Source organism: Pelophylax lessonae (genome assembly GCF_965119305.1).
Source record: "Pelophylax lessonae genome assembly, chromosome: 9".
NCBI classification, from domain to species: Eukaryota; Metazoa; Chordata; class Amphibia; order Anura; family Ranidae; genus Pelophylax; species Pelophylax lessonae.
The window spans coordinates 25,188,561-25,211,712 of record NC_138776.1 but is presented as its reverse complement, the minus strand read 5'-3'; the positions used below and the strand labels follow the sequence as shown (position 1 = coordinate 25,211,712).

Sequence of the window (23,152 nt, the reverse complement as noted above, 5' to 3'; positions counted from 1 at the left end):
AGACTGCCGCATCAAAAGAGGTATACGACACCGCACATGACTCCGGGCAATGGCAGCAATAACCGACCCACCTTTTCGGAAATGAAAGGTGGTGTAACAGCCGGAACTTATTTGGTTCTTTCTTTGGGACCACCCCTAATGGGTAGACAACTAAATCAGGCAAAGGAGGGATAGAAAAGGGGCCGCTCATCCGCCCCAACGCCACCTCCTTGGCGAGTTTCTCTGAAACTACCTCAGAGTGCAAATGAGCCGATCGCAAATTGTCGGCCAGGGGAGGAATCTGGGCGAGGGAGCAAGGAATCACGAAACCCGCCGAAAACCCAGCCTCCAACAAGCGGGCAGCCTGCCTGTCCGGATACCTACTTAGGAAGGGTGCTATCCTGTCCACCCTCACTGGTGTCCACGCTTTTTCCAGCAGCGTCACCGGAACGGGTCTTGCCTGCCTTGAAGCAGCGAGACAAGGGTTGGGATCCGCCACAGTGTGAACATTCATGCTTGTAGCGGCAACCGGTGCCAAATCTGCAGGCACCTTCATTAAATTGCCAACAACAACCCCGTCGTTTTGCGGCTGGCTGTCCGGGCTTCGGACTCCCCCCCCCCCCTGGAAAAAACTAAGAGGAGGCCCGTGTCGATGTAATGAGGTTCATCCAGAGGCTGATGTCCTTAGGATCCCAACGTAACTTCCGCTGGTGAAACTGCTCGTCATACCGCAGTCAGGCCATGACCCCATACACCCTGTTGGCCTCGCCGATGGCATGAAGGTAGCAGAACAACAGAGAACAGTTCTTGGGGTATTTCTCCCCAATAACGCTAGCAAAAATGGCAAACGCCTGTAGCCAATTGCTAAACGTCTGCAGAATCAGGCGGTACCGACGCTTTTCCTCATCTTCCTTGTTAGACTCCTTAGGCTTAATCCTATCAAGATTAAACTTCTCCAAGGGCAAAACGGAGGTGAGGGACAAGACCCCCGCCAAATCTTGTCCCTCACCTCCGTTTTAAGATACGCACCTAAGGGACCCTGAAAGCAAACGTATACCTTGCATTTTGCGGAATCCGCCAAGCGCACCGCGCCTTTACTAGCGTCCTTAGAAGCCTCAGAAGTGGACCGTTCCCCCACCGTTTCCCCCGCCATCGCCGCCCCCGAGGTAAGCACCAAAGAAAACAAAGAATTAAATGTGCACTCACCAGGCTGACCAGGACCAGACCCCACAGCCGCATCTCCGGAATCCACCGCTGCCGCCCGACGTGGCGTTGCACCTTCTTCAGAGCTCGACAGCTCGCCTGACCTGGAGGACTCCTGCCAAGCATCTGGGGGAGAAAGGTCTGGCGCAGCTGCACCGACCGCCACTGGTACCGGACGACCGTCCCTGCTGTTGCGACGTTGCACCCAAGGCCGCACAGCAGACCCCCACGACTTCCTCTTCCTGGTGTTGCTGGGGGAGGGGATCTGCGCCATGTCCCTGGTCCCGGGAAGAAGTGGTGCTGGGGTGGGAGGGACCTCTGGCCGCTCTGCCCAACTGGCCGGAGCCCGCAGCAATAACCTTCCCATGCCGGGCTGTCCCCCCTGCAGGGAAGGCAGCCGCATGCTCCGGACTCCTCCGCCGTGCAGGCGGGGCCGGAGAGTGAACTGGGCCGCGGCCCCCGCCTGCAGAGCTCCGCCTGCAGACAGCTGGAGAGCGCTGCTCTGGGGGGCCTGGAGGGTCCTTAGTAGGGCTCCCGAATGGGCGCTGGGCTCTAGAGGAAGGGGGAGGGCTGAAGCGCTCTGGGGGACGTGTCCGCCGAGCAGGTCTCCCCCCGGCATCCCCCGCCGCTGTGGCAAGCAGGCCGGATACCCGCTGCTGCAGCCAATCCGTCCCCATGGATGCAGCCATGGATCGGAGATGCTCCTGCAGGGACTGGAGGTCAGACATGATGAAAAAAGGGGGGGGGGTCGAGGTGGCAGAATGGCAAGGATGAGGTGCAGTTGGGAGGGGGGGAATGATACCCAGCAGCAGTAGAGACCAACGATGGAACAATCCTCCACCCACGCTTCTCTGAATGCCCGGGAACTGCAGGTCCAGCAGAACTCCCCCTATTCTGCCCCTCCTACAGCAACTAACAGGGCCAATAAGGAAGAACCCCAAATGGAGCTTACTTACTTTTAACCCCTGCTCTGTCTAATTCCCCTGACGGCCCAGTCATGCTCGCCCTGTGCCTATTTATTTCTTTATTTTGCTCCGGGCTGTACTTTCAAGTCGGATGGAAGTAGGACCAATGTTGCAGGGCAAAGTCGGATTGACAGTCATGCCGTACTAGTGTGAACCCGGCCAAAAGCTTAAAAATGCTGAAAAACGCTAAACTTGCACATGATTGGATGATGGAAGTCAGCAGAGCTTCTCCTCATTTACTAAGCTCTGGAGCAACTGAACTTTGCAAAGTGCACAGTCTATTTGCCTTTAGTAAATCCACCCCAATGTGTCTAATTTCTGATCTCTGTATTGTTTTCAGGAATCTGTCAGAAACTCAGGTCACTCGCAGTTCCTCTGCTCTATGTTATAATTGGAGCAACAATATTAATAACTGTGATCATCATCCTCGCTGCTCTTCTGTCTCCAAAAGGTAAGTCTTGCTATGAACTCTACAGAATTTTTATAAATAAGAAGACAAGGCAGAATCTGACAGAAGAAAAATTTATGTTTCAAAGAACACTTCCAACCCTTACAAAATTGCTACTGCTAATAGTACCCTGTGTGTATCCTTGTATATTTTAACCACTTCAATACCGGGCACTTTCACCCCTTCCTGCCCAGGCCAATTTTCAGCTTTCAGCGCTGTCACACTTTGAATGACAATAACGCAGTCATGCAACGCTATACACAATTACATTTTTTGGCGGTATTTAATCACCACTGGGTTTTTAAATTTTTGTGATATAAGTGAAAAAAAGCACTCAGGTACTCTGATGGGCTGGAGACAGGTACTCGGGTACTCTGATGGGCTGGAGACAGGTATTCAGGTACTCTGATGGGCTGGAGACAGGCATTCAGGTACTCTGATGGGCTAGAGACAGGTACTTGGGTACTCTGATGGGCTGGAGAGAGGTACTCAGGTACTGTAATGAGCTGCAGACAGGTACTCTGATGACAGTTACTTGGGTACTCTGATAGGCTTGCGACATGTACTCAGGCCCTCTGATGGGCTGGCGACAGGTACTCAGGCCCTCTGATGGGCTGGCGACAGGTACTCAGGCACTCTGATGGGCTGGCAACAGAAACTCTGGCACTCTGATGGGCTGGAGACAGGTACTCGGGTACTCTGATGGGCTGGAGACAGGTACTCGGGTACTCTGGTGGGCTGGAGACAGGTACTCGGGTACTCTGGTGGGCTGGAGACAGGTACTCGGGTACTCTGGTGGGCTGGAGACAGGTACTTTGGTTCACTGATGAGCTGGAGAGAGGTACTCAGGTACTGTAATGAGCTGCAGATAAGTACTCAGGTACTGTAATGGGCTGGAGACAGGTACTCTGATGACAGTTACTTGGGTACTCTGATAGGCTTGCGACATGTACTCGGGCACTCTGATGGGCTGACGACAGGTACTCTGGCCCTCTGATGGGCTGGTGACAGGTACTCGGGTACTCTGATGGGCTGGCGACAGAAACTCTGGCACTCTGATGGGCTGGAGACAGGTACTCGGGTACTCTGATGGGCTGGAGACAGGTACTCGGGTACTCTGATGGGCTGGCGACAGAAACTCTGGCACTCTGATGGGCTGGAGACAGGTACTCGGGTATTCTGGTGGGCTGGAGACAGGTACTTTGGTACACTGATGGGCTGGAGAGAGGTACTCGGGTACTCTGGTGGGCTGGAGACAGGTACTCTGGTACTCTGGTGGGCTGGAGACAGGTACTCTGTTACTCTGGAGGGCTGGAGAGAGGTACTCAGGTACTGTAATGAGCTGCAAATAAGTACTCAGGTACTGTAATGGGCTGGAGACAGGTACTCTGATGACAGTTACTTGGGTACTCTGATGGGCTTGTGACATGTACTCGGGCACTCTGATGGGCTGGCGACAGAAGCTCTGGCACTCTGATGGGCTGGAGAAAGGTACTCGGGTACTCTGGTGGGCTGGAGACAGGTACTGGGGTACTCTGGCGAGAGGTCCTCTTTATTAGTGGGCAATCAGTGTGGTTTACTTTGTGCTGTAGTGGTAACTAGCTGTTACCACAATCTCCTCCTCACACAGGATTACCGTGGCTGATTGGACACAGACAGTCATGTGGTAAAGAGCCGATTTTCATTGGCTCTTTACCCTGATCGGGGATGGGCTGTTTCAGAGTGACACTCTCCATCCCCGAATGCAGCTCTGCGTGCCCCTGGGGGTGTGCACAAGGACAGTGCATGTGGTCGGCTGTGATTGTACACAGCCCGTCACATGGTTAAGAGCTATGTTTATTGGCTCTTTACAGTAATCAGGGATGGGCTGTGTCCTGAGGGGCACGCCTCACCCCCGATCGGAGCGCAAGAGTGGCGAGAACGGGCAGACGTCATATGAGGAGGTATTCTTGCCGGTGTCATTTTAAAATGCACCAGTAGGGAAGTGGTTAAGAAAGATGAGGAAAGGCTACATCCAAATAAAGCTGCCTCAATCATGCATGGAAGCCGGCAGATTGTGCCACCTTTTTCATTTTTCGCAGCCTGGAGATCTTAGGCTGGCCATACACTAGTAGATTTTCAAACAAACATTTGTATAAAAATTTGTAGCAACATTCATATGAAAATTCACAGAACATTCGATGACTTGAGAGATGTCATTCAAAGATACTTCACAGCAGTGTTAATTTCATTGACTAAAATATTTTCGTAGACTAAATTAACACTATTTTAGTCTACTTAAATACGACTAAAACTAAAATGGCATTTTAGACATAAGACTATGACTAAAACTAAATCGAGAATGGACATCAAAATTAACCGCTTAACGACCGCCTACCACAGATTTACTGCGGCAGGCAGACGCTCCTGGGCAAAGCGACGTAGATTTATGTCGCTCGCTCTCAGGAGGCTAGGGGGCGGCACGCTCCTGCCCCCGCTCGTCAGTAGGGGAAGCCAATGCAGCTGACAGGTGGCTCTGATTGCTGCCTGACACCCGCGATCGCTCCCAGCTGAGAGAGAAGGACGGTCGGCTGTTGTAAACACAGCTGACCGTTCTTCTCCCTGGAATGATCACAGAGCGCCTTCTATATAGGATCACAGGTCTCTATGGTCATTTCAAAAGCCATGCCCCCCCCCACAGTTAGATTCACTCCCCTAGGGTCACATTTAACCCCTTGATCACCCACAAGGTTAACCCCTTTCCTGCCAGTGTCATTATTACAGTAACAGTGTATATTTTTAGCTCTGATTACTGTAGTAATGTCACTGGTACCCCAAAAGTGTCAAAAATGTCAGTTAGGGGTCCGGTCTGTCCACCGCAATGTCGCAGTCCTGCTAAAAATTACAGATCGCCGCCATTACTAGTAAAAAAAAAAAAACAATAAAAATTACATAAATCTTTCCCCTAGTTTGTAGACGCAATAACTTTTGCGCAAACCAATCAAAATACGCTTATTGCAATTTTTTTTTTTACCAGAAATACATAGCAGAAAACAAATTGGCCTAAAATGTTAAAAAAAAAATCTTTTAATTTTTTTTTTTTTGGGAATAGTTATATAGCAGAAAGTGAAAAATATTGTTTTTTTTTTTTTTTTCAGAATTGTCTCTCTTATTTTTGTTTATAGAGCAAAAAATAAAAACATCGCACAGGTTAACAAATACCACCAAAAGAAAGCTCTATTTGTGGGGGAAAAAAGGACATCAATTGTATTTGGGTACAGCGCCGCACTACCACGCAATTGTCAGTTAAAATAACGCAGTGCCGAATTGCAAAAAATGGCCTGGTCATTAAAGGTGAAAATGTTCCGGTCCAGAAGTGGTTAAAGTGACTGTAAAGGCAGAGGGTTCTATGCATTAAGATAAAAAACCTTCTGTGTGTAGCAGCCCCCCCTAATACTTACCTGAGCCCCCTCTCTATCCAGTGATGTGTACAAGTGCCTCGGCCATCTGGGGCTCTCCCTCCTGATTGGCTGAGACACACAGTGGTGCCATTAGCTCTTGCTGCTGTCAATCAAAGTCAGTTAGGAGAGAGAGAGAGAAGGGGGTGGGGCCGAAGTGGTGCTCTGTGTCTGAATGAACACATGGAGCTGCTACTCAGCTTGAGTTCCTCCACCAATAATGCAAGCCTCTCACCTCTCCAGGCGACCCCTGAATAACCAGTTGGGTCTAAACAAGCCTGTAGCCTTTAAGGCAGAATTACTCTCCAGCACAGGTCCCCAGTACGACCGGGCATAACCAAGACCAGAGCAAACCATAAGGCTACGTGCACATGTGGGCGTAGCAGATCACAGGCAGAATTGCCGCGATTCTGCCCGGAATCATCGCAAATCGCAGGACGCCTGTGCGTTGCCCATGATTTGCAATGGCACCCCAAACGCTGTGCGATGTTGCCGCGATTTCCGTCTGCCGAATCGCAGTAACATTGCGCAAACATAATCACGGGACGCCTGAAAGCACTTGTACCTTTTTTTATGTGACAGGCGTCCCGCGATTCTGTTTGCGCGATGCTACCGCGATTCGGCAGGTCTAAATCGTCGCAACATCGCACAGCATTTGGGGTGCCATTGCAAATCACGGGCATTGCACAGGCATCCCACGATTTGCAATGATTCTGGATGATTCTGCCCGTGATCCGCTATGCCCACATGTGAACGTAGCCTTAATGGATACCATGTCCTCTCCAGGCTTGTCATTTCAGATCTCCCCAGGCCGATATCATAGAAAATAAAGCATGCATATAGTGCTCTCCATTTGTAAAACAAATAATGTTTAATATAATAAAATTGTGCTCACATGAATTAAAGCAGAGTTCCAGCCTCTTTTGCAACTTTAGTGATTCCTGGAGTGCTCGCTATGCTGATCAACAATTGGGCATTTTTTTCGGGGGTTCCTTACCTTATTTTCAGGGCATATTTGATTGTACTTCCTCCTTCTTCTCCCTCTGTGGCCACGGCCACCGACATCACTTCCGCCTTTGCATTGCATCCTGGGAGCTGTTTGTCATCACTCCCAGGAGGCCAGAATCACAAAGAACTCTCAGAACACTCCCTGGAATCAGGAAGAAGGACACAGCAGATTTCACTGCGGCTTCAGATGCCCACTTCTAAGATGGCCGCGCTCAGACAGTGTTTTTAAAAGTAAGATTTTGACTAAAATCCAATACTGTACACCTGGTAAGTATGAGAATAGCGGTTCTGTAAAGGGCGATGGATTCGTATTATAGGGGTATCTTTAGTTAAAAATGGTATTTGAGGCCGAAACTCCGCTTTAATGGGATTTGATAATTTGTCCCTGAGTGTCCAACTGCTGTCATTGTGGTTTCAGATCTTGTTTTGCGCTGATTTATATTCACTTTGTTATTTGTAGGAGAGACATCTAAAGCAGAAGAAGTAAAGAGTTCAATAAATGTCCAGTGTAAGGATAATTGGGTATTATACAGAGGAAAATGTTACTATTTCTCCGACCAGATTGATACATGGATGAACAGCCAGAACTTCTGCAAATCACACGATTCATCCCTGGCAATTATTGATAATGAGAAAGAAATGGTGAGTAATAATAAACCCATTTCCACCCTTCAACTGACACTCAGCAGGATCATAATAAAACTCCACTTTGCAATATGCCAGAATAGAATATTAACCTCTAAAGCAGGGGTGGGGAACCTACGGTTCGGGGGCCGTATGCGGCCCCCAAAGTCATTTGGTCCGGCCCCCTGTGCAGCTGAGTCTGTGTCTCTCTCAGCTGATATGTCAGAACAGAGCCGATGCTTCCTGTATAGTTCCTGCTTCCTTTAGACAGTCTGAGTGAGTCACAGGCGGAGAGATATCAAATGCACTCCGCCTGTGACAAATACAGGAAACATCACCTCTTCCTCCAGCGTGGCGCTGCTACACTTCTCCTAGCCAGCATTTCTCACCAGCAGCACACACAGCAGTACCAGCCAGAACCAGCATTACCAGCCAGAGCCAGCAGTAACCACAGCAGTGCCAGCCAAAAATGGCAGTACCCACAGTAGTGCCAGCAGTACCTACTACAGCAGTACCAGCCAGTGCCAGCAGTACCTACTACAGCAGTACCAGTCAGAGCTAGCAGTACCCACAGCAGTACCAGCCAGAGCCAGCAGTACCCACCAGCAGTACCAGCCAGAGCCAGCAGTACCCACCAGCAGTACCAACCAGCAGTACCCCCCCAGCAGTTCTTTTCAAAATGTACCACCACAAAAAGTCGACTGCTCTCCAGACTGACCGACGCAAACCTGGAAAACCAGTTGCGAGGAGCAACATCATCAATACCAGCTAACATCACACACCTCACCAAAAAGAAGCAGTTGCAGCCATCACATTAGGGGTGAGTTAATTAAATGTTTGACCAAATATAACAGGCTAATTTTTAAGTTGATAATTTTGTACGGCCCCCCGAATGATTTTATAAATACCCAAATGGCCCTCGGCAGAAAAAAGGTTCCCCACCCCTGCTCTAAAGGATAAGTTCACCTTTTCAGGCAGAATTTCACTTTTCATAATAAAAAGAAGCGTTTCCAATGCCATTTCTGGCCCAGCCACCCCAATGTGCTTTTCTCTCACTTACATCATCCACAGAAGGCGGCAAACTGTCAGTTTTTTTGAATTTCTAAAATGATTTAGGCCCCTTTCACACGGGCTTTCCGATCCGGTCCCTGTCAGTTTTTCAGGCGGACCGGATCAGATGCTTCATGCATCCCTATAGAGCAGCGGATGCCAGCGGAGACATGCCCAGAGTTGTATAAAGTACTGGAAACCCATACTTGAGTAGAAGTGGAAGTGCTCGATCAAAAAGGGACTTGAGTAGAAGTACTAAAGTATTCAACATTTTTTGTACTTAAGTATTGCAAGTAGTTTTTTTTTTTTTAATTTTGCTACTCAAGTACTGAAAGTAAAAGTACAAGTACTGTGTTATGTAGTTATTAAAGAAAGAAGTCAAAAGTTTGAACATCATATTGTTTTTTATTATTTCAAATGCAGCTTTTATTTATACATACAGTAGCATTTATTTTCGTATGCGCTGATAATACACATGTTTTGAGCTTCATGAAACCTGCCATCTACTAAAATTGGAACTATTACTATTTTTTTCTCCAGGGTGTCTGCTTTCAGAAAATATACCTGAATATTATATCGTTATAATATATAATGTATATTGTATATAAATGTTTTGTATATAATGTTTTGGGAATTGTATGTAATCTCCAGGCTTTAAATTATTTTTTTAAACATGTAAACCAAAAAAAACGCTTTGTCAGCAAAAGGGTTAAGATTTTATATATAAATAACCGATATGTGTAAAGCACCACAGGAATTGATTCCGGTTCAGTGCTACGTTCTAAGCAGCTTTTTTTATGGAAAAAAATACCTGTTTTTTTAATAGATTGTCTTTATGTCTTGCAGAAATTTTTAGATCTTTTGAAATCTAACAAATATTGGATTGGACTAAGCAGGGCACAAAATGATTCAGGCTGGGTCTGGACTAATGGAACATTCAATTCAGAATCAACGTAAGTTCCACATCTATAATGTAAAGGTCAGCGACACCTAAAACTGACATTTCAGGATTGGTTATAAATTATTCTGTTGAAAAGCTCCCTTAAAGCGGAGTTCCAGCCATTTACTCACCTGTCCAACGGTCCAGCGATGCGGCCGCCGGAAGCCTCGATCCTCTCCCTCGGCGCCGGCATCACTGCTGTGGGCACCCGGCTGTTACAGTTTGCGGCTTCACAGCCGGGTACCCACTGCGCATGCGCGAGTCGCGCTGCGCGCCGTGATTGGCCGGCAATCTTCTGGGACCTCTGACGTGTCCCAGAAGATTGCAGGGAGGGAGGGGGAGAGGAGAACTTCCGCTCAGGGCGCCGCGGCGCTCCGAGCGGAAGTGGGAGCGGGTACCTGTCATAACTAGGTACCCGCTCCCCCCCCCAAAAAATGACATGCCAAATGTGGCATGTCGGGGGGTCAGGACTCCCTAAAGCGGAAGTTCCACTTTTGGGTGGAACTCCGCTTTAACGTCTCAACTCAAGAAAACTGTTACAAAATCCAAACAAGGTGGTACAGAACCCCAACACTCCTGCACAAATTCTATCCAAAAGTATCCGATCTATGCTGGCGATGCACCGAGTCACCAGGCAGCCTACCGCATATATATTGGTCATGCTCCAAAATCCAACCATTCTGGAAGCGAGTTCACGATACCATAACAGAAATTATGAAAACCCACATAAACTTCACCCCAGCACAATACCTGTTACATCACTCTAATACACCTCCACATAGATATTGTAAGACAATCACCCCTCACTTAATAAACGCGGCCAAAGCATGTATACCCATACACTGGAAATCACAGACAACTCCCTCAATTAAGGAATGGCTAATTAAAATAGCCAAAATTGCTAAATTAGAAGAAATTGTTGCCATTGCCAAAGATAGAACTGATAAATACGTTCACGCCTGGACCCCTTGGACAGAATTCACAAAACCAACAATGTACACCCTCTTGCTAAATACCCCATAAAATGTAACAATTAGAGCTCTTTCACAGCCGGAATCAGACACATACCTGAAGACACATTACTGTCAGGAAAATGCCCCGGATCTGGGGAAGTGGTGTGCCGGACCCCTATGACACAAATCCTTCCACAATCAATCCTTCATCCCTCCCCTAAAAAAGGGAAGAAGAAGAGCCTGTCTATGGCCCGCCACTGTCCTGGATGTGAAGGACCCAGACCCATTAGAGTCCATTTCCTATAGGCAAACTTTTTCCTGGGTAGGGGACAGAGACTGTGGACAACCCGCCTTTCCTACCCTACTTCACTTCTCCCGCCCCTCCATACCACTACCTCCTCCCTTACTCTATCCTCCCCCCCCCCCCCCCCAAGTTAATTTGGACGACCCGATCACCCTATTTGTAAGCGGGACATCCATTTGTCAAATAGAACATCATGCAGCATTTAACCATATTATGAGAGATGAACATATATCATATCAACCCTTAAGATAGAGATACTGTCATGCTTATCAATAGTTAGTAGTCGCCTTGACTTCGATCAGGAACTAAAGAGTAGGGATGATCGAACTTTTGAAAAGTTCGGTTCGGCCAGAACATCCGAACTACCATTGAAATCAATGGGACCCGAACTTTGGTAATCAAAAAACACCATTTTAAAGCCCTAAAACCGAATAAATGCCCCTAAAAAGTGCCTAGGGTTCTGGGTCATGCCCCAGGGACTATTAATCACACAAAAAAAAGTTGTTAAAAATTGTCATTTTTGATAGAGAGCCAATTATTGAAAAAATTTTAAAAAAAGAAAAAGAGATTTTTTGATTTTTGACTTTGGATTTAGTGTCTGGGGGGTCTAAAAAGTGTACCTGTGAAGTTTCAGCTCTGTAGCATGTCCAGAACCAGATAAAAAGAGATTGTTTGTATTTTGTCACTTTCAGAGCACCAATATGGCTCCGCTCCCTTCAGCATTTTTCTTTGCTGCAGGCGTTAATAGTGCTTTTTTGAGGACATGTTTGGAGTCAGGCATGACATCTGAACATGTCTATAGGGGTATATATACATACACCCATGTCTTTATATATACTACACCTGCACATATATAGGTGTTAAAGGAGCAGAACACTATACTTTTGCTAATTAAATAATTTGAACTAATATGGCTAGCCTCCTAACACACCTATATATGTGTAAATGTAAAATACATATCAGTGTGTGTGTATATATATACCCCTATACAGAAGTTGAGATGTTTTGCCTGCCTCCAAAGAACCCACAAAAATGCCTGCAAGAACAAACCTGGACATTTTTTTTTGGCGCTGACATTTTTTTGGGCATTTTTTGGGGGTTCTTTGGAGGCAGGCAAAACATCTGAACTTCTGTATAGAGGTATATAAAAACACACACTTATATGTATATATACCCATACACATATATAGGTGTTAAAGGAGCAGAACACTATACTTTTGCTAATTAAATCATTTGCACTAATATGGTTACACTCCCAACACCTATATATGTGCAAGTGTAAAAATACATGCAAGTATGCGTGTATATATACCACTATACACAAGTTCAGATGTTTTGCCTGCCTCCAAAAACCCCAAAAAAATGCCTGCAACAACACACCTGGGCGTTTTTTATTTTTTTTTTTGGCGCTAGCGTTTTTTGGGCATTTTTTTGGGTTCTTTGGAGGCAGGCAAAGAATCTGAACTTCTGTATAGGGGTATATATATACACACACACTGATATGTATATTACACTTACACATATATAGGTGTTGGGAGCGTAACCATATAAGTGCAAATGATTTCATTAGCAAAAGTATAGTGTTCTGCTCCTTTAACACCTATATATGTGTATGGGTATATATACATATAAGTGTGTGTTTTTATATACCCCTATACAGAAGCTCAGATGTTTTGCCTGCCTCCAAAGAACCCAAAAAAATGCCAGCGCCAAAAAAAAAATGCCCAGGTTTGTTCTTGCAGGCATTTTTTTGGGCATTTTTTTGAGTTCTTTTGAGGCAGGCATGACATCTGAACTTCTGTATAGGGGTATATATACACACCTACACATATATAGGTGTGAAAGTAGCACAACACTATACTTTTGCTAATGAAATAATTTGCACTAATATGGCTACGCTCCTAACACACCTATATATGTGTAAGTGTAATATATATATAAGTGTGTGTGTATATATATATACCCCTATACAGAAGTTCAGATATTTTGCCTGCCTCCAAAGAACCCCAAAAAAATGCCCAAAAAAATGCCAGCGCCAAAAAAAATGCCCAGGTTTGTTCTTGCAGGCATTTTTTTGGGCATTTTTTTTGGGTTCTTTGGAGGCAGGCAAAACATCTGAACTTCTGTATAGGGGTATATATATACACACACACTGATATGTATATTACACTTACACATATATAGGTGTTGGGAGCGTAACCATATTAGTGCAAATGATTTCATTAGCAAAAGTATAGTGTTCTGCTCCTTTCACACCTATATATGTGCAGGTGTATATATACAGACATGGGTGTGTATATATACCTCCTATAGACATGTTCAGATGTCATGTCTGACTCCAAACATGTCCTCAAAAAAGCACTAGCAACCCCTGTAGCATAAAGAATGCTGACGGGAGCGAAGCCATATTCCTGCAGCGAAAGTGACTTCAGAGAAACTAGCTTTTCTCTATAGCGGTCACCCTGACATGGAAGGGTTTGGTCACCCTGCCATAGCAGTCACTGTCAGTTCACCCTACACTACACTACGGTCACCCTGGCACTTAACACTTTCCCTACAGAAACTAAATTTTTGCATCTAACTAAAGTGTAAAGGAGCACTCTAACTACACTAGATATCCCTTTCCTCACACTAATAAATGCTAAATGACACTTTTGAAGCCAATTTAACAGAACTGCTTCCATTCTCTTCCATGTCCAGTATAACAATGCTAGGAATTTGCCGGGGCTATCTTATATACTGGGGGCGTATTCACTAATGATTGGTCTAGGGACCCCCTAGTCACTCCAATCACATTCCTAGCATTCTCCTGCCCCCTCAATTGGCTTTTGCTAATGGTTCTGGTCCAATCATGGGCTTTTAAAGCCCATTTCCTGTCCCATTGCATTTTGGTCGGTTCTGGTTGCCGAATTCCGAACTTTTTGGGCAAAAAGTTCTAAATTCAGCCGAACCTCGAACAGCCAATGTTCGGGTCGAACCGATGATCGACCCGAACCGTTCGATCATCCCTACTAAAGAGTACAATCTGAGTGGCCTCAGAGGCTCTGAGGCCAACTGCACACTCCTTGTTTGGCTTTGCATTAACTTCAATCTGAACTCATGGCATTGTTTACAGGATATAGTTTGCAGATATCCCTATACACTGCTCTCGCTCTATGTGAATTTTGCACTTATGACTACAAGATTTATATTTGCATTTAATGGAAAAGTTTTATTCCTTGTGGACATTTCACCGCTCCCATGGCGGTAATACTTCTGTTCAAAATGTTCATTGTTTTTACCAAAATTTTCATATGTTTTCTTCTTATTTGACTGTATGGAATCATTTTCAATAAAACATTTTTTGGAAAAAAAAAATGATTCTGTTGAATCATCCCTCCTATTATTTCATGAAGACCCCATTGGAAAAACTTCTTTGCAGTAGTTTGTAGTGTGTGCCAAAGTAAGCAGTGAAACCAGTATCCAGTCAATATTAGACAGGTCCCAATCTGGCACTGGTAGGGAACTCATCATCTCCTCTACTATATGGAGAGAAACTTCATATGCCTTCTAATCACAAGACTATTAGTGGGCCCGTGTACAAGATCAAAAGTGGGCCCTGGGCATTAATAAAAATAAAAAATGTGGCGCACGAAGGGTGCCATGGCAAAAAGTGGTTTAAATTGCGCTAAATTGTGGGCTTAAAGGGGGTGTGGTTAAATAGAGTCTGAGATGACTTACATAGTGCAGAATGTGGTAATGTTAAATAGAGAATATACAGTGCGAAGTGTATGGCAGTGGGTAGAATGTGAAGGAGAGGGGTGTTGAGTGTATGGAGGTGGGTAGTTTGTACAGGAGAGGGGTGTTAAATGTATGTTGATGGCAGTGAGAGAGTAGTGCAGAGTGTACAGCAGTGGGTAGTTTGTGCAGAGAGAGGAGTGCAGAGTGTACAGCAGTGGGTAGTTTGTGCAGAGAGAGGAGTGCAGAGTGTACAGCAGTGGGTAGTATGTGCTAAGAGAGGAGTGCGGGGTGTATGGCAGTGAGTAGTATGTGCAGGAGAGGAGTGCAGAGTGTATGGTGGTGGGTAGTATGTGCTGAGAGAGGAGTGCGGGGTGTATGGCAGTGAGTAGTATGTGCTAAGAGAGGAGTGCGGGGTGTATGGCAGTGAGTAGTATGTGCAGGAGAGGAGTACAGAGTGTATGGTGGTGGGTAGTATGTGCTGAGAGAGGAGTGCGGGGTGTATGGCAGTGAGTAGTATGTGCTAAGAGAGGAGTGCGGGGTGTATGGCAGTGAGTAGTATGTGCAGGAGAGGAGTACAGAGTGTATGGTGGTGGGTAGTATGTGCTGAGAGAGGAGTGCGGGGTGTATGGCAGTGAGTAGTGTGTGCAGGAGAGGAGTGCAGAGTGTATGGTGGTGGGTAGTATGTGCTGAGAGAGGAGTGCGGGGTGTATGGCAGTGAGTAGTATGTGCTGAGAGAGGAGTGCGGGGTGTATGGCAGTGAGTAATATGTGCTGGGAGAGGAGTGCGGGGTGTATGGCAGTGGGTAGTATGTGCAGGAGAGGAGTGCAGAGTGTACGGCGGTGGGTAGTATGTGCAGGAGAGGAGTGCAGAGTGTACGGCGGTGGGTAGTATGTGCAGGAGAGGAGTGCAGAGTGTACGGCGGTGGGTGGTATGTGCAGGTGAGGAGTGCAGAGTGTACGGCAGTGGGTAGTATTTGCAGGAGAGGAGTGCAGAGTGTATGGAGGTGGGTAGATCGTGCAGGAGAGGAGTGTTAAATGTATGACGGTGGGTAGTATGTGCAGGGAGAGGATTGTTAAATGTATGGCTGTGGGTAGTATGTGCAGGGAGAGGAGTGCAGAGTGCACGGTGGTGGGTAGTATGTGCAGGTGAGGAGTGCAGAGTGTACGGCAGTGGGTAGTATGTGCTGGGAGAGGAGTGTGGAGTGTATGGCTGTGGGTAGTATGTGCTGGGAGAGGAGTGCAGGGTGTATGGCAGTGAGTAGTATGTGCTGGGAGAGGAGTGCGGGGTGTATGGCAGTGGGTAGTATGCGCAGGAGAGGAGTGCAGAGTGTACGGCGATGGGTAGTATGTGCAGGAGAGGAGTGCAGAGTGTACGGCAGTGAGTAGTATGTGCTGGGAGAGGAGTGCAGGTGTACGGCATGGGTATTATGTGCAGGGAGAGGAGTGCAGCGTGTACGGCGGTGGGTAGTACTTGAAGGAGAGGAGTGCATAGTGTACGGCGGTGGGTGGTATGTGCAGGTGAGGAGTGCAGAGTGTACGGCGGTGGGTGGTATGTGCAGGTGAGGAGTGCAGAGTGTACGGCGGTGGGTGGTATGTGCAGGTGAGAAGTGCAGAGTGTACAGCGGTGGGTAGTATGTGCAGGGAGAGGAGTGCAGAGTGTACGGCGGTGGGTGGTATGTGCAGGTGAGAAGTGCAGAGTGTACGGCAGTGGGTAGTATTTGCAGGAGAGGAGTGCGGAGTGTACAGCGGTGGGTAGTATGTGCAGGGAGAGGAGTGCAGAGTGTACAGCGGTGGGTAGTATGTGCAGGGAGAGGAGTGCAGAGTGTACAGCGGTGGGTAGTATGTGCAGGGAGAGGAGTGCAGAGTGTACAGCGGTGGGTAGTATGTGCAGGGAGAGGAGTGCAGAGTGTACGGCAGTGGGTAGTATTTGCAGGAGAGGAGTGCGGAGTGTACAGCGGTGGGTAGTATGTGCAGGGAGAGGAGTGCAGAGTGTACAGCGGTGGGTAGTATGTGCAGGGAGAGGAGTGCAGAGTGTACAGCGGTGGGTAGTATGTGCAGGAGAGGACTGCAGAGTGTACAGCGGTGTGTAGTATGTGCAGGGAGAGGAGTGTACAGCTGTGGGTAGTATGTGCAGGAGAGGAGTGCAGAGTGTACAGCGGTGGGTAGTATGTGCAGGAGAGGAGTGCGGAGTGTATAGCGGTGGGTAGTATGTGCAAGAGAGGAGTGCAGAGTTTACGGTGGTGGGTAGTATGTACTGGGAGAGGAGTGCAGAGTGTATGGCGTGGGTAGTACGTGCAGGGTGAGGAGTGCAGAGTGTATGGTGGTGGGTAGTATGTGCAGGGAGAGGAGTGCAGAGTGTATGGCGGTGGGTAGTATGTGCAGGGAGAGGAGTGCAGAGTGCATGGTGGTGGGTGATATGTGCAGGTGAGGAGTGCGGAGTGTATGGCAGTGGGTAGTAAGTGGAGGATGGTGTCAGTAGTTCAATTTTTTTCTTTTTTTTTTGTATTTTTTTTATAATTCAATTTTAAATTATTTTCATTTTTTTCAAAATGCTTTTTGGGGGCCAGTGGAAGGTGTCAGTAAAGCATCGGACAGTGTCCGAATTTTTTTATTTTTTATTTTATATTGTTTTTAACTATTTTATTTTTTAATTCTTTTTTACAATTTATTTTTGTATTATTTTTTTTTCTCAATGATTTTGTTCAGTGAACAGTGTCAGTAGAGCAGTGAATAGTGTCAGTAGTTTTATTTATTTATTTATTTTTTTTGTTATTATTTATTTTAAACTTATTCTTTAATATATTTTTTCACAGTGCTTCTGGGGGTTGGGGGCAGTGGATGGTGTCAGTAGGTCAGTGGATATTGTCAGTAGAGCAGTGGATGGTGTCATTAGCTTTTTATTTTTAATTTTTTACAAAGTTATTTTTTTAAAATAATTTATTATTATTATTATTATTATTATTATGATTAATATTATCATTATACTACAGGATTTATATAGCACCAATAGTTAGCTCAGTGCTTTACAAAATGAAGGCGGACATAACAGTTATAATAAAATTTGGTACAAGGGGATAATACGCCACTGGCACTACTATTAAGTTTGCTCGGCAATCATACAAAGGATGCAGAAGGATTTCACAAAATCTGTTGTTTGTCATGAACATATATTAGATCTGTATTATCAGAGATGAATCTGTATTTTTTGTTACAAATCTGAGCAAACAGACTTCTTTGGCAAAGATAATAAGGCTGAATAGGTAAAACATGTGAAAAAGAATGCAAAAAAGAAAAAGAATGCAGCTCCACCTCCTGGTTTCATATGAGCATACGAAATATTCAATATGCTACCAGGCCATTTTTTGCGATACGGCGCTGTGTTTCTTAAACCGACAATTGCGTGGTCGTGCAGCGCTATACCCAAATAAAATATATATTATTTTTTCTCACAAGTAGAGCTTTCTTTGGGGGGTTTTTGATCACCAATGTTTTTTTTTTTTATATAAACAAAAAAAAAACACAATTTCGAGAAAAAACAAAACAATATTTTTTCACTTTATGCTATAAAACATATCCAATAAAAACATTTAAAAAAAAATCTAATTTCTTCATCAATTTAGGCCCATATGTATTCTGCTACATGTTTTTGGTAAAAAAAAAAAAAAAATCCCAATAAGCGTATATTGATTAATTTGTGCAAAAGTTATCGCGTCTACAAACAATGCAATATTTTTATGGCATTTTTATTTATTTATTTTTTTAATACTAGTAATGGTTGTGAACAGTGACTTACAGTATAGCGGGACTGTGATAGTATGGCGGACAATCTGACACTTAACTGACACTTTTTGGGGACCAGTGACATTATTATGGTGATCTGTACTAAAAATATGCACTGTCACTGTACTAATGACACTGGCTGGGAAGGGGTTAAACATCAGGGGCGATTAAAGGGATAAGTGTGTGCCTAACAGTGCTTGGTGCATTCACTGTGTGCTGTTTTCACTAATGCCTCGTTTCCACTGAGCGGATCGGTTCGGGTCGGTTCGGTACGGAACGCTATTTTGAGTGTTTCCATTATGAAAGTGGCCCATACAACCGAACCAAACCGCACCATTCCTGGTCCTCCTTCAGATGTAGGGCCATAGGAAATGGTACGGTGCGGTTAGGGCGGAGCTACTGGCGTCACACGATAGATTCCACTGATTGGTGGACAGGAAAACTTCAATGCTCACGTCAAATGAAAGAGCAAAACAAACACCTCATTTGGTGTAAACCCCGCATGGTCCCTGGTGGCCCGACTTGCAGTGGAAACGCTCACCTGAATAGACCAGACCATTCTAACCCTTCCAAACTGTACCGACCCGAACCGTTCCGCTCAGTGGAAACAAGGCATAAGTGATGTGCATTGCAGGGAAACAAAAATCCAGCACATCCCTGCTGACAGGACGGAGCTCTGCATTGTTTACATAGGCAGAGCTCTGTCCTGTCTTCCTCCTCGCCGATCAGCGGGTGCCGGAGGACATTCATTGGCCGGCACCTACTGATCAGCTTGTGCTGTGTCTAATCACAGCACAGGTGGTGCCTTGTATATATTGGCAGATCTCAGTTCTGTGGTTCTGCCTGACAATCGGCTTCTGCTGTGTGTAATACCAGCGGAAGGGGATGCCGGTACCTGGAAGTGCCGGATCACACATATATACGTGATCCGGTGCAGAGCTACCGCCCTGTAGCAGTAAAACTAATTAACTACTCCGGAAGGATTTGCCCCCTTAATGACCAGGCCATTTTTTGTGATTCAGCACTGCACTACTTTAATGGACAATTGCGTGGCCGTGCGACGCTGTACCCAAACAAAAATTGATGTCCTTTTTTTCCCACAGATAGAGCTTTCTTTTGGTGGTATTTGATCACCTCTGCGATTTTAATTTTTTTGCGTTATAAACAAAAAAAGAGCAACAATTCTGAAAAAAAAAACAATATTTTTCACATTCTCCTATGTAACATTCCCAATAAAAAAATGTAAAAATTCAAAATTTTACATCAATTTAGTGCCAGTTCACACTTCTGCGGATGCGCTGATCGCATGTAATTCGGAGCACACTGCTCCTTCATTACATGCGATCTCCTGTGTGCAAGTTCAGCCATACACTTTGTATGGCTGAATTCGCAGCGCATCCGCAGCAAACTCGCACATGAGGCATTTTTTGAGCCGCCTCAGAATCGGTTCGCACAGTGGTTCACACTTGTGCGATCCGATCCTGTGCGAACTGTCAGATCGCACTGCGATATGCGATCAAACTGGGGGTGTGGTTAACATTTAATTGACACCCCCTGCGTATCGCATATGGCAGTGTGAACTGCCAGATGTGCAGATGCGATGCGGGAACACAGCCTTCCCGCATCACACAAGTGTAAACCAAGCCTTAAGCCAATTTCTATTCTGCTACATATTTTTGTTAAAAAAAAAAAAAATCGCAATAAGCCTATTTTGATTTGCGCAAAAGTTATCACGTGTACAAACTACAGTAGGAGAAAGATTTATGTCATTTTTATTTATTTATTAATTTATTTTTTTTACTAGTAATGGCGGCGATCAGCGATTTTTAGCAGGTCTGGGACATTGCGGTGGACAGATCGGACCCTTGACTGACATTTTTGACACTTTTGGGGGGACCAGTGACATTACTACAGTAATCAATGCTAAAAATATGCACTGTAATAATGACACTGGCAGGGAAGGGGTTAATTTAGGGGGGGTTAAGTGTATGCCTAGGGGGTGTTTGCTAACTGTGAGGGGGATAGGCTTGTGTGAGACCTGTGTTCCTAAATAGGAGGATCACAGGCGCTCTGTGCTGATTCCTGAGAGAACAATGGTCTGCTGTGTTTACAACAGCAGACCACCGTTCTCTCTCCACGGGGAGCGATCGTGGGTGCCCGGCGGCAATCGCGGCTGCCGGACCCGTATAACAGCTTCCCCCGCTCGCCCCCCAGGATAGCTCCCTCAGATCACCGTACAGGTACAGCCATTTGCGCAGCCGGGCCAATCTGCCACAGTATATCTGCAGGGGGGTGGTCGGCAAGTGGTTAAAATTAAATTTTAAAAAATTTTTAATTTGTATTTTTTTTTTTTCTTAGTCCTGACTATATAAAGGCAAAGAAAGAAAATATATGGAAAACCACTATATGATACAGTATGTGATTGGTATATAATAATGGCCAACTTTATGTGTTATATATACAGTGGGTACGGAAAGTATTCAGACCCCCTTAAATTTTTCACTCTTTGTTATATTGCAGCCATTTGCTAAAATCATTTAGGTTCATTCTTCTTCCTCATGAATGTACACATAGCACCCCATACTGACAGAAAAACACAGAATTGTTGACATTGTTGCAGATTTATTAAAAAAGAAAAACTGAAATATCACATGGTCCTAAGTATTCAGACCCTTTGCTCAGTATTTAGTAGAAGCCCCCTTTTGATCTAATACAGCCAGGAGTCTTTTTGGGAAAGATGCAACAAGTCTTTCACACCTGGATTTGGGGATCCTCTGCCATTCCTCCTTGCAGATCCTCTCCAGTTCTGTCAGGTTGGATGGTAAACGTTGGTGGACAGCCATTTTTAGGTCTCTCCAGAGATGCTCAATTGGGTTTAAGTCAGGGCTCTGGCTGGGCCATTCAAGAACAGTCACGGAGTTGTTGTGAAGCCACTCCTTCGTTATTTTAGCTGTGTGCTTAGGGTCATTGTCTTGTTGGAAGGTAAACCTTCGGCCCAGTCTGAGGTCCAGAGCACTCTGGAGAAGGTTTTTGTCCAGGATATCCCTGTACTTGGCCGCATTCATCTTTCCCTCGATTGCAACCAGTCGTCCTGTCCCTGCAGCTGAAAAACACCCCCACAGCATGATGCTGCCACCACCATGCTTCACTGTTGGAACTGTATTGGACAGGTGATGAGCAGTGCCTGGTTTTCTCCACACATACCGCTTAGAATTAAGGCCAAAAAGTTCTATTTTGGTCTCATCAGACCAGAGAATCTTATTTCTCACCATCTTGGAGTCCTTCAGGTGTTTTTTAGCAAACTCCATGCAGGCTTTCATGTGTCTTACACTGAGGAGAGGCTTCCGTCGGGCCACTCTGCCATAAAGACCCAACTGGTGGAGGGCTGCAGTAATGGTTGACTTTCTAAAACTTTCTCCCATCTCCTGACTGCATCTCTGGAGCTCAGCCACAGTGATCTTTGGGTTCTTCTTTACCTCTCTCACCAAGGCTCTTCTCCCCCCGATAGCTCAGTTTGGCCGGACGGCCAGCTCTAGGAAGGGTTTTGGTCGTCCCAAACGTCTTCCATTTGAGGATTATGGAGGCCACTGTGCTCTTAGGAACCTTAAGTGCAGCAGAAATCTTTTTGTAACCTTGGCCAGATCTGTGCCTTGCCACAATTCTGTCTCTGAGCTCTTCAGGCAGTTCCTTTGACCTCATGATTCTCATTTGCTCTGACATGCATTGTGATCTGGAAGGTCTTATATAGACAGGTGTGTGGCTTTCCTAATCAAGTCCAATCAGTATAATCAAACACAGCTGGACTCAAATGAAGGTGTAGAACCATCTCAAGGATGATCAGAAGAAATGGAAAGCACCTGAGTTAAATATATGAGTGTCACAGCAAAGGGTCTGAATACTTAGGACCATGTGATATTTCAGTTTTTCTTTTTTAATAAATCTGCAACAATGTCAACAATTCTGTGTTTTTCTGTCAGTATGGGGTGCTATGTGTACATTCATGAGGAAGAAGAATGAACCTAAATGATTTTAGCAAATGGCTGCAATATAACAAAGAGTGAAAAATTTAAGGGGGTCTGAATACTTTCCGTACCCACTGTATATTTTTTTCTGTTTTTCAGATTTGATATTCATAGAAAGCCAACAGCCCCTGGTGAATCAGAACACGTTTTCTTGGATGGCAACGGTTTTAAAAGTGAAAGTGGAAAATATAAAAAGAAATGGATTTGCAGCAAGAGACTTTCAGAACATTCTACCTAATATGCATAGAGATGATTTTACAAATGGTCTGGTTACATCCTCAGAGCATCTTAAAGGAGTTCCAAAGGCAAAAGGTTTATGTTTAAAAAAAAAACCTTCTGTGTGCAAGGTTTCTATCCAGCGATGTTGCAGGAGTGTCTCAGCTGCGGCCCCCCGCTGCTGTCAATCAAAGTCAGTAAGCCAATCAGGAGAGAGAGAGGGGGCGGGATAGGTTGCAGCTCCATCTCTGAATGGACACAGGGATCTGTGACTCGGCTCGGGTGCCCCTATAGCAAGCTGCAGGACCACAAAAGAGGGACCCGAGTAGAGGAGGATCCAGGCTGCTCTGTGCAAAACCAACTGCACAGAGCAGGAAAGTATAACATGTTTGTTATTGTTTGTTTATTTATTTATTTATTTCAAAACTTTACAATCACTTTATTGCTATGCAGGATTCCAAAAACCTGGGGTGGAAATAGCAATGGCAGATGCATGGTCATGCT

At 45.5% G+C, this 23,152-nt stretch overlaps 1 protein-coding gene across 1 annotated transcript; it reads left to right on the top strand.

Moving 5' to 3' along the window:
* Positions 1-36: 36 nt before the first annotated feature.
* On the top strand, positions 37-22,670 carry LOC309564173 (C-type lectin domain family 2 member F-like; the record flags this gene model as incomplete). The annotated part of the gene is made up of 5 exons (XM_082268800.1): positions 37-88; positions 2,488-2,598; positions 7,501-7,682; positions 9,561-9,667; positions 22,532-22,670. 5 exons carry the CDS (start codon positions 37-39, stop codon positions 22,668-22,670), a joined length of 591 nt encoding a protein of 196 aa, XP_082124926.1.
* Positions 22,671-23,152: the final 482 nt, after the last annotated feature.